We start from the raw sequence: 12421 nt of genomic DNA on the forward strand, positions 1-12421 counted from the left end.
GTCCTCATGGGGAATGCACAGAGAACACATAGTAACAAAGTAGAGGGCATGCCAAAGTGAATCAGAAGAAAAGACGGCACAAAGAAAACCAGGCAGAGAAGTATTGGCTTGTCAGACCAGCTTGTCTTCTGCCCCCTTGCCCAAAGACTGAGGTCGAGTTCAGTGTTAACATTCTGGCCCAAGTGCTTCCTTCATTAATTATTTTTACTTCGCATATCTTAGAAAAGTTTCCTCTTGACAAAGCTCACCTTTGTTTTAATCAATTCCTTGTTAGTAAACATTTTAGTCATCTTCAAAGAACTTAGATAACATGTAGGAGTAGTTATTTGGTTAGATTCAGTTGTACAAAAAAGCAAATCAAGCAATTTATTTTTAAATGTGGAAATTTGGGTGCCATTAAGATGCTTTGCTTCTTGGCAGTGCATATGGCGGCGCTATATTTGGTGGTGATGAGTAGTGTGCAGCATAAAATGTCAAAAAAAAAAAAATTAAGCCGCCTGATAAAAATGCCTAGATGCAATCAAGCTGACTTATTTTAATTCAACTACTAATGACTTAAATCCTGTCACCTCTTGATTTTCAATTATGTGGAGTACCATTCCGTGACTTGATTATATTTGCACAGACTCATTTTATAGTTTGGTGCAATTTAGGATACCCCAAAGTGCAAATGGAGGGTCTCATTAGGAAACTAAATGTATGCCTTTTGGTTTTCCCACAGCAGTTCCGCGGAGCATCCTGGGGCCTCCAAGCCTCCGATAAGCTCCTCCAGTATGACATCACGCATCTTGCTACGCCAGCAACTCATGCGTGAGCAGATGCAGGAGCAGGAGCGAAGGGAGCAGCAGCAGAAGCTGCAGGCGGCCCAGTTCATGCAACAGAGAGTGCCTGTGAATCAGACACCAGCCATAAACGTCAGTGTGCCCACCACCCTTCCCTCTGCCACCCAGGTGCCGATGGAAGTCCTTAAGGTATGTGAGTGTCGCTCTGGTTGGTTAGACCAAACTCTCTTCTATTTTCCATTTGCTAGGTGTTCTGTATATCTGAATGTGTATTTCCGTTAGAGTGGCCCATCAGAATTATATTTGAAAGCTCCAACTCCCTTAATTTTTACATGGCTTTACATTTTAAAAGAAGAATGCAAACGCATTGTAACTGTAATAGTAAACCTCAATAAATGGTGGGAAAGAGTCAATGTTCCATGAGAAATTGCAAGTAGGAATACGTGTTTGTTGTAATGACATCTGTCTTTGGGAAAGTTTCAAAACATAAGAGTTATCTGAGATCGGCCCCTTCTAATAACTTGTGTATCTTAAATATTTTTTCTTAAATACCTTCCATAGCCACTCTTTAATTTTCTTTTTATTTAGTATGTAATATTGGTTGTAGAATCTGACTCTTTTAGAAAGCTCTTCAGATATAAGACTGAAGAAGAGCTTTCTGAGCTTTAATAACCAGACTACATAATCCTTTTACTGAAGTGAGCTGTCTGCTTTGGGTCTCTTTGATTTCTTGCTAGAGTAGAAACTGCAGGAGCTTGTTAGCATCATTCTATTAGGGACATATAGCTTCCTAATTACTAGGGAAAATTGTAACAAGTCTAAGAATAGAATTCCATCTCACACATGTGTCTTCCACATCACATAGGGAGGTACTCCTTGTTTAAGGATAAACATTTCAGTTTTTAAATATGACTGATTCAAGGAAAGTTGAAAGTAGGGAAACTTCCTTATTTTTATTTTTTTAATTTTATTATTTACTCACCTAATTGATTCATTCCGAAAAGTCTCAAGTGTTACTGTTCATTAAACAATGTGAACTTTACAGGCTGGTGATTCATTATTAGTTTTTGCATTCGTTCATGTGCACAGAAAAAACATCTCCCACTATTTAAAGTTTACTATTAAAGTAAATAGAGAGACGATGTGTTATAATCAGGAATCAATCTGTGAACCTTACCAGGAAGTAGGAAAGAGGTTCTTTAAAAAACAAATCAAGAGTCAGTTATGTTTTAGTTGTGAAGACTTTAAATGTGGTGATGATGAAATAATGGAACTCGGATGAAGAAACCAACTGAAATTGGGTTAGGGCAAAAAAGATCCAAATGGTTTAGCATAAAATTTTACTCTAATGTGATTGTTTGAAATTCTGAATATGGCCACAATTAATGGATTTTTTCCCCTTTTTTTAACTCCTCAATTAACCCAAGATTTTCTCTTTGGAATTGATGACGCATTGAATCTTTCTGTTTTGCTTGCGTGAAAATTGATGATCACTATTTGAGTTTTTATAAATTTAAGTATTATTTAAGATTTAAGTTGTTGTCTCATGTCTGCAGGAGTGTAATTGTTTTGTGTATACCTTAGGTTATTTAAAATTTTATGAGTTAAATAGTAATAAGATGTGGAGAAATATGTCTATTTTATTCATCATGATAGTTTACTTTTTAAATTTCAAGGGCAAATTTTGGAAGAGTTGTTGTGGATTTGGGCTAGTAGTGGTTTACATCCAATTGAAGGTAATGTTTGATACCATGTTAAAGTATATTTATTAAAATTAGTATTCCTGTTAAGGCAGCTACGACTGATAGAAAGGAAATAACTCAAATGAAAATGTGTTGAAACATCATTTTCTGATTATCTTAAAAATGTGCATAATTTCTAAATGTTTTTATCACTTTATATTAGTTTTGAAAATGATTAAAATTGAAATCTACATTAAGTTGTTTGAATAACGTAACAATTTTTTTATATGTTGCTGTGTCCTGGTAACACTGGATTGAGCTGCAACCCCTAACTTAGGTATGCCAGAAAAATGTCCAAAGTTAAAGCACAAATAAATCGTTACAACTGGAAGACAGACTGTAACTAAAAATAAGTATTTGGTAAATTTCTCTTTTATATTGAATACAGTTCATGTCTGTTTAACTTTTGCTTTTTTATACTTCAGTTATATAAACTAGCAAACTATATCATATAAATAAAAATAAAGAATTATTGGCATAACTATATGGTTAAGTTTGATAGTGATTTAGGCAAACTTTAGTATCCTTAAATTAAGAAACAAATAAGAATATATTATTTCACTAAGGTAATATTTTAAGAAAATAAAATAACATTTTAAAAGAATATCATATAAGTGATTGCTTCAGATACTTAAAGACTAAGGACTTTATAAAAATAGTTGGCAGTTTCAAAATTTTGTGTATAAAAGTATTATGAAACATTATAGAAAGATAAGTGATAGAAAGGTGGTTATTTTTTTCTTTTTTATAGTTTTCAAATCATAAGCTTAGTTTTATGAAGTAAATGGTTAATAGCAAAACAGTTAATATGCTTAATCTTAGACCATTTAATTCTCCATGAATATATATTTTCAAAGAATGGTAATACCACATATACAAATTGAGTGCATTATGATACAGATTATATTGAATAAGTATTTTCTCATAGAATAGCCTGAGCAAATTCATTTAATTTTTAAAGTTTTAACGTGCTGAAACAGAACATACCTACTTCTCAGTGGAGGTAGATGTATGCAGTTAGTCACACTAACATGCACTAAAGAATCTGGTTAAATCTCTCCATCTCCCAACTTGTTTATAAGAACCTGAGAGAAGAAAGGTCACAGTTTAGTTTTCATACCCGCCCAAAGTTAAGTTACTAACATTCTACTGTCTGGATGAATGACTGATTTCAAAAAGCTAAAGCAATGTTTTCAGGTTAATCCCTTTCTTTGACAGAGTTAAAGTTAAAATATGAAGATTTATAAGGCATGTTTAAAAGTTACTGACATCTGGTAAACTTAGGACTAGTCAGATTTGGGGTTAGAGGTAGAAAATCTGCATCACTAATTCCTCAACACATGGTCGTTATGCAGTGAGTAAGTTCATGAATCTTTGTAGGATTAGCCTCTGGTTTCTATATTGATTTAATAATATATGAATTTTTCTCCACATTGATTTTCATTTTGGTGGACATGGAATGATTAGTCTTATTGCTATATATTTACATAGCAAAGATATTCTCCACGTTTCTTAGGAACAATCTTACCCAATTGGGTATTGTAATTTAAGGATGCTCTTTTACCGTAAATTAACCAACACCTGGAGTGCATAATGCATTTTTTTGTAGTGGGAATACAGTTTGTATTTTGAATTGTGAATTAACAACAACAAAAAAAGTCATCAAGAACCATTAATGGAATCAGTTTCTTCCACAAGTGGGTTTTGTTGACATGCAAGTAATACAAACCTGAAGTTTGAAATTTGATGTAGATTTTTTTCATAAAATAAAAAAGAGTAACTGTGAACAGACCTGTAGACCAGTTCAGCCTTATTGCTAAAGCATCATGGTACAAGCCACCGAGTTAATCATTTGCATAGGCATCATGCATCTGTTTTCATGGTTTTGTCTCTCTGACATTGATGAATTATAAAAACACTTGGTTGCTCTCATCCTGGACTGACAAGTTAATCAGGATTTCTTCCCCCACTATCTCCCAACATGGACTCTGACAGTTGATAGCTTCAAAACATTAGTTTACAGCTTGAAAATGTTTCTCTGTTCAGAAATCTGAAGGGAGTTGCCAAGGATTCCCCACTACCACTCTCTCTCCTTCCCTTCCTTTCACCTTGAAATTTAAAATTTCAAAGGCAAAGGCAAAGTGTCTTCTCTGGAACAGATTGTCCATTGAATTTTTCTGTTCTGCTTAAGAGAAAGGTTACGTGCATTTTAAAAAGAAAAGATTTTTTTTTATTACTTTAGGGTATTTCTCAAGTACTTTGAAGAAATTTATTTTTAAATTCCCTTTTCTCCAAATCATCTCAAGAGTTGGGCAAATTGCTCTGTAATTAGTGATGATGCTTGCTGTTTGTCAAATACAGAAGCACTTTTTCTGGGCTCCTCTACATTGTAAACTAAATTTACTTGGGTGTTTATTTGGTGGTTATCTCATCAAAGTTGCCTCTTGTTTGGATTCAGATTCTAGCGAAGTGGGCTGGAAGTCCTGCTCCTTGTCACCCTGTTTCAAGAACTGACATTCCATATTTCACTAGTGAGTGGAAGAGTTGATGACTGAACTGCTGGTCTTTGTAAATTATGGAATCTGCATGGAGTAGAATTTTCAAGGTGTGATTTATTTTTTAGGTAGAACACAGAAACATGAAAATGTGTGTGTGGAGTTACAGGTGGATTGGTGGGCTACAGATTGGCAGAAGGGACTTCTCCCACAGCCTACCCTTAGATTTTGTTTCAGATTTATTTAGCCAGGAATACAGATCCTAAATAGCACCACAGTGGCTGCAAGAAGCCAGAACAGATATAGTTTGTCTCGGATCAGCTTGCCTTGGTCCCTTCAGTTAGGGGATCTCTTGCTAGAGGTGTTATTCTCACAAGATGAAGACCTGCTGTGTCTGAGATTTCTTCTAATAGCACAATTCATTCACACATGGACCAGCATACACTTATGTCCTCTATAGTGTGACTTACACAAACAACCTGTCAGCCTTGATTTCAAGGATCATTCATAAATATTGGTTCCTTTTGTTTTTGAATCAATGTTGGTGTTTCAGGGAGAGAAAGGGACTCAGATTTCAGGTTCTACAAACAACTCTTCATCCTCCCAGAAACCTCATTTCCCTGCAGAATCTGAATCATTCAGTGTCACACAAAAGGTAATTTTCTCTCTCTTTAAAACTCATGTTATTGATTTTTTTAAGTTGCAGACAATACTTGTTAACTTTTAACAGATTTAAACAGTGCAGCAAAATAATTCAATATCTTACCCTGCCTACCACCACCTCCCTTCCATCATGTTCCCTGGAAGGAACTGCAGTTAACAGTCTAGGGTGCAGCCTTCCTGATATTTTCTGTTTTCCAACCCTGTCACCAATTGCCTTTTATAGGAGTGAGGTCTGAAGAAATATATTAGGCGGGTTTTGTCAGGTAGATATAAACCCTTTATTTTTCTTTCTTCATGTTTGCAAACAGAAAAAAAGAAATATAATTTTTTTTCCTTCTGGGTTGTCTCTAACTTTGAGAATCCTGCTTCAAGCTCCAGTCTTCCCCATGTGGAGTAAGGACTTCTCACTCTGTGTCTGGAGAGCAGTTTGATTGGTTCAGTGTACAAGCGTATACCAGCTTGCACGGCACCGAGTGGCGGCCCTTTTGCTTCCCAGGCTGCTTTATAAACACTTGTGGGTGAGGATTTAGTGATCTCAGCGCTGGCATAAGAAAGTGCTCCACAGAGTTGTCTTACTTGGTAAAGTCAAACTTAACACAGGCTCAGTAGTGCAAGAATCACAGTAAGTGCTTGTAGATTAATGTTGGACTTGGTTTTTCTGTCTGCACTGCTTTTAGTGGCTAGTAGCTAGTAATGAAATGTTGGCTGAAGAAAGTCATCTTTGCTTAAATTTTTAGGTTTCATCTACTTAAAAGAGCAGACCCGTGGGACCAACTATCTGAAACAAAATATTCAGCCTTTACACAGCTAAGCCTATGAATTAATCCCAGTTTCTGAAAACATTGACATTTCAGCTCTCATTACAAGTTTATTTGGCAATATTGGTACAAAATGGAAATGATTCCTCCCTTTATGACCACAAGGGCATTTTCATGTAACTGAAGGGTTTTGTACAACAGAATCTGGGTGTGATTTTATCAGGTTGTGGGTAAGGCCTGATGTACCTGGTGGATACCTGACTAGTAGCTAGCAACGAAATGCTGGCTGACATGCAGCATGGTGCCCCCTCTTTAAGTAGGAGAATCTTTGCCATCTTCTCCATGAGCCTCTTTGCAGTCATTAAATTCATCCCTTGGGTTCCCGTGAGAAGAGACACCTGTTCGTCTCCTCCTTGTTTTCTCCTGTTATAGGAGGCTATACTGATAAGTGCAGTCTCCTTTCATTTACAGTTCTCATAATTCCATACTGCTGGAGGTGGAGGTAGATCGTAAGGAAGATATTAAGGTCTCGGGCCTAGAAGTGAGGGCTAAAAATTGGAGTGGGCCTAGTGTCATCTGGCTCTGAAATGGTAATTCCTTTTTTTTTTTTTTTTGAGACCGAGACTCGCTCTGTCACCCAGGCTGGAGTGCAGTGGTGTGATCTTGGCTCACTACAACTCCTGCCTCCTGGGTTCAAGTGATCCTCCTGCCTCAGCCTCCTGAGTGGCTGGGATTACAGGCACCCGTGACAATGCCTGGCTAATTTTTGTATTTTTAATAGAGACAGGATTTCACCATGTTGGTCAGGCTGGCCGGTTTCAAACTCCTGACCTTGTGATCTTTCCACCTGGACCACCTAAAGTGCTGGAATTACAGGCATGAGCCACCACGCCCAGCCAGTAATTTCTTTTTTAATATGATGAGACCAGTAGAGCATTCATCCTCAACAGGGGGGGAATCACTTCCCACAGTAGGGCAAAAATGGATTGCTGGAGGACAAAAAAGTCTTAGATGTTACAATGGTTTATAAACTTCCAAAGCCCCAGTACAAAAACAGATAAACAGTATATATGTCTTTTAAAATTTCATAGTGATGGGATGAAGGAGAAGCAATTAGGGGAAAAATGTCTAAAAAGGTGTTTTATTGAGATACTAATGAATAAAAGATTGAGAAACATTCCTGCAGGGGAACCAGTATCTTTCCCAATCTTTTGTGTTTTGCTTAGGGACCATTTATGGAGGCTCCTGTAGATGTGATGCCTATAGGTCGGCTAGTCTGTATCTCTCCAGGAGAACTGTTATAAGAACAGTCATGATCAGCATGTGCCAGTGTTGAGCTTTACCTGTATTGACTCATTTAATCTCACCATTGCTCTGTGAGATAGTTATTATGAGCATCCCCATTTTATAGATGCAGCAACTATCGCAAAGGGTTCAAGTAAGTTACCAGAAAGTCACCCAAGTAAGTGATGCAGTCAGGATTTGAACTCATGCAGTTGAACTCCATGGACCACTAGTGGTAGTACCTCTACTGGAGGAAGTGACCTGAGAAACGTTAGGAGGGAGAGATAGCAATGTTCAGCCTCTCAAAGGACACAGTAGCTTGGGGCTTGTAGCAAATGTTTACTACAGAGCTTCAAGCCATACCTTAAACTTTTAAGGAATTACTGATGTGAATGTGATGCTACCTAAAGCACCTTGGAGGAAGAAAGACAATTGTGCCTTCTTGACTACATGGACATTAATTATAGGATGGTGGGCTGAACACTTCATGTCTTTTAGCTCATTTATTCTTTTTACTAAAAAAAGGAAACAAGTAGGATAAGACTCATTTTCCAGATAGGGAAACTGAGGCATAGAGGATTATCACTGGCCCTAGGTTACATAGACTCCACACGCTACCTTATTTACTTATAACCACACATCCTACTGTCACCTATATTTTCTTTGGGGCTTAGGAGATTCTGTAAACATTTCTGAAGAATCACTAGTAACAGAATATTTTAGAGCAAAATGGGAGGTGAAAGAAAAACTATAGAGGAGTCTCACAGGCTTAACAGAAAGATACATGATCTTAAACATTTGAATTAGTAAGGGGCTTCCTTATTAAATAGTTAAAATATCCTCATGAGTCTCCACAATACGCCAGATGAAAGAACTGGATGTGTTTTTATTACATAAAAAGACTTCCTGTATACATTGGCCCCCATGGTAATTTACGCTTTAGTGATAGTCATCATTATGGGTTAAAAAGCACTACAGTGAAAGTTTCTGTAACAACATGCAAAAATAATTACTCAAGTCACTTATATTCTAAAGATCCTGCTGGTTCAGGCTATTACAATTCATATGCTTGATAGTTCTGAGTATTTCACTAACATATCTGTATTGTTATTTTTGAAATAATTCGGTAAACCCAGACACTTTTGATATCAATTTTCTTCTGAAATTATGGTTGGATTTTTGTTTTTTCCTTCCCCCATATGCCCTGTAATATTAGAGCTCTTGCCATATTTTAGCGCTTAACAACTGGAACTTCAGTTCTGGCTGTTTTTCTATTTGCTTTTAAGTAAATGTCAGTGGTAATAAATCTTACATTACTGTATTGAAGGATTATGAGTCTCTTTCACAAATATTGCTTACTTAATCCCAACAATTAAAGAAAGGACTTAGCTTTGAAAGGCCACTAAGTTTGAAAGATCCTTTAATAAGTACGCTTTTGAACAGAGACTGTGGACATGTGTAAGCAAAATCTAATTTTAACTTCGTTTTACTAAAATCAGTGAGTGTGATCTGTGTTAAAAATATGTAAATATGTACAGTGTCTTCACTCAAGCTTATAACTGCAATCAGTACTAGAATATTGGCTCTTGCCCTGAATGTGTCTCTTTTTATTGACTTCCTTGAGGATAAGTTTGAACTTAAAAAAAATTTAGCTCCAGATAATATACCAGTTATTCAGATCTTATTTATAAAATTAGGCTTTTTTTTGTTTAGTAATTTATAACTTTATGAAAAGGAAATGAATCAAAATTGGAGCATATGAATCAGGTAAAGCAGGGGCTGTTAAAGGAGAGAATGGTCTTAAAAAAGGAATTGTTTTAATTACTCTTTTAAAAAATAGGGAATATCCTAGAAAAGGGTCTAGATGAATCTATACCATTGTTTCTACCAGCTGTCTCTGGAATGAGTATTGGGATTGGACGTGTTGGTGGTCAAAGGCTTTATGATTATTATTATGATTTTTTCTAGGAGTGCATATGCATGCATTCTTTATGTAAAGTGATATCTCTAATGTATTTTATTTAAGAGTCACCCAAAACTTTTTGAGCAGCACAGTTCTTCTGTCAGGTGAGTTTACTAGACTTAGACACATTATGTAACTCTAGTGGTCTTTCCTAGAAGAAAGATAACAAGGTGTAGGGATCCTGAAAATTAAAAGTGAGCAAAAGGATTTGACTCACCCGATCGGGAAATAATTTTTAAAAGTAGTTAAGAGGCCCAAAGTGAAAAGCAAAATTCAGATTTCTAATACCTTACTACCATGCATAACTCTGTTGTAATCTCCCCTGTTGGCCCTGGGTTTTGTATAATTAAAATTAAGGGGCTGGAAATTTTGTTGAGACTTAATTGGAAGTGACAAACCAGAGACATTCCTGCTGGTTAGGAAAGGCTTAAGAAATTCTTATTGGCTAAATTACAAATATGTAACATTTTTTCTGAACACTGCATGGTAGTTCAGACTGCCTAAAGGTGACAAGATTAGCCCTGTTTTTCTAATGAAGTAGTAAAAATTAGATTAATAAGTACCAGGCAAAGAACCTTTTCTTTTTTTTCTTTCTTTCTTTTCTTTCTTTCTTTCTTTCTTTTTTTTTTTTTTTTTTGAAAGAAATCTTACCTTGAGTACTTCTGGCGGTGGAGATCGGTGCCTTAATTAGCCACATGTTCTTTTTACCTCCTGGGAAATAAGTACGGGATAAAATTGGGGATCAAGACGTAGACGTACATTGACTTAGCACACGCCGCTAAGTAATTCATCAAGGAATGTTGGTAATTAGTCCTGCCTCTTTCAACTCTTGGCTTATTTTATAAAACCGGTTGATTTAAAATAATGCCTGCTGATTTATTACCCACACGTTTCAAGACTGGGACTTGGCTCTTAAACAAAAGCGATATTGTGCAGCGATGGAAACGCGCCCTGTTGTTTTTGTGTTTTTACAAATTCTGAAGGGCCATCTATGGCCCCCCTATTAACTTTGTTGCATTTTCTTTTGCCCCATTCAGCATTTTACTGGGCTTTTTTTGTGTGTCTTGGTGAAGAGAAAGGGGGAACAAATTTAAAACAAAAAAATCCAGGCTCTTAGAGGTTTGGGATGTGAAGTGCTTGTCAAAGTGTATTGGCTCTGTGTGATTTGATGGAATTTAATTTGAATCCTTCATCTGGTAAGACAGGCTATAGTAATGGCCTTTGGGTCTTTTTTTGTTTTTTGTTTTTTTTGCATTGTTAAATGTTTGGTGATATTTATCGCAGCCGGGTTAATCTTAAAAAGTTAAATTTATGAGAAACACAGAACCTCATGACTTCAGCTTCTTAGCCTTGGTATTCAAGCACTGTAGTACGTTATAATTTGAATGCCAGATTCCCATTAATGCTAACTGATGGACCTCATTATGCTTTGAGATGGAACCTTAATCAGAATCCCTGTTCAAAATCTATGATTAGGCTGTCTCTGATACATAATGGTGTAAACTTGGGCATGTTTCCTGTTCTCTCTGGGGACTCAGTGTCCTCATCTATAAAATGGATGTAATATAGTACTTGCCCTGGGGAGTTTTTGTAAGAGTTAAATGAGATAATACACAAAAGCAGTGCTGTCCGATAGAAGCAGAGTATGAACCAAGTAAATTTGGTTCATAAATTTAAAATTTCTAGTACTCTCATTAAAAACAGTAAAAAACAAAAATCAGGTGAAACATTTTAATGTATTTTAGTTAACCTATCTAAAATATCATTTCAACATGTAATCAGTATAAAAATTAACAAGATATTTTCACACTTTTTTTCTAAGTCTTTGTGCTGTCTTTAAAATTGCATTTGTATTTTATACCTCCAGCACATCCCGAATTTGGACACTAAATTTTCATCAGAAAATTTACTTGACCTATGTTTAGAGTTTAGAAAATGTGTAGTTGAAAAAGTTAGATTCATATACCTAACTTGTTTCAAACATATTCAAAATATTTCTGATAAATAAATTGAATATGTCTTTAAATTTAGATTTAAATTAAATAATATAAAAAGTTCAGTCTGAACAAGCCACATTTTCAGTGGTTAGTGGCCACACATGACTTATGGCTTTTGCATTGGACAGCACAGAACTAAGGCATTAGCATAGTGCCACGTAGATGGAAAGTGCTTGAGAAAGGATTCTACTGTACTGTTGGTAATAATAAATCACATAATGATTTACAATTATTAATCACATGCATATAGAAATTATTATCATCGCCAAGTTGCCATCTTCATATGTCACTATTGTATCTACACAATATTACTGCCTTCCTGCTGCCTGCCCCAAAGAAAACACACAAAAAATTAATCATTATTTTCTCGCTCATTATTTGGATCCCATGTTAGCCGACATATCTTATGTATGGTTGATATCTCCTGTCAAAAACAGCCTTTTATAGCAGAAAGCAGCAAAGAGTCACCCTCGGTAACATGGCATTTTGACTCATCTCTGTCAATAGCCTTCCATTCAGACGTGAGCATGGTGACAGCCCTCGACTTGTTAGTCACACGTCTTCCTCATACTCTCAGTCCAGGTTCTTTTCAAACCTACTCATTTCACACTTACGTAGCACCTGTCCAGCATGTTAAAGGTGTCTAAAATCTTGTGAATATATAAGCATTTAATCAATGTACTTGGTGTGAAACAGATATTAGGGGACAAGGAGATCAGTTAATTGTATGTTGTTCT

General features: G+C 36.0%; 1 protein-coding gene across 11 annotated transcripts in view; it reads left to right on the forward strand.

Moving 5' to 3' along the window:
- The window catches only part of MITF (melanocyte inducing transcription factor), a 216492-nt gene that overhangs the window by 137736 nt on the left and 66335 nt on the right, over positions 1 to 12421 (forward strand). For 8 of the 11 annotated variants that reach the window (XM_032290461.1, XM_032290470.1, XM_032290463.1 and 5 more), the window contains exon 2: positions 722 to 971. In XM_032290461.1, coding sequence (XP_032146352.1) covers positions 722 to 971 — 250 coding nt within the window. The remainder of the gene's footprint in view (positions 1 to 721; positions 972 to 12421) is intronic. The other 3 variants (XM_032290462.1, XM_032290464.1, XM_032290466.1) reach the window with 1 other exon arrangement.

The sequence above is a fragment of the Sapajus apella genome, unplaced genomic scaffold (genome assembly GCF_009761245.1).
Source record: "Sapajus apella isolate SASKATOON/1434 unplaced genomic scaffold, GSC_monkey_1.0 scaffold23, whole genome shotgun sequence".
Lineage (NCBI taxonomy): Eukaryota > Metazoa > Chordata > Mammalia > Primates > Cebidae > Sapajus > Sapajus apella.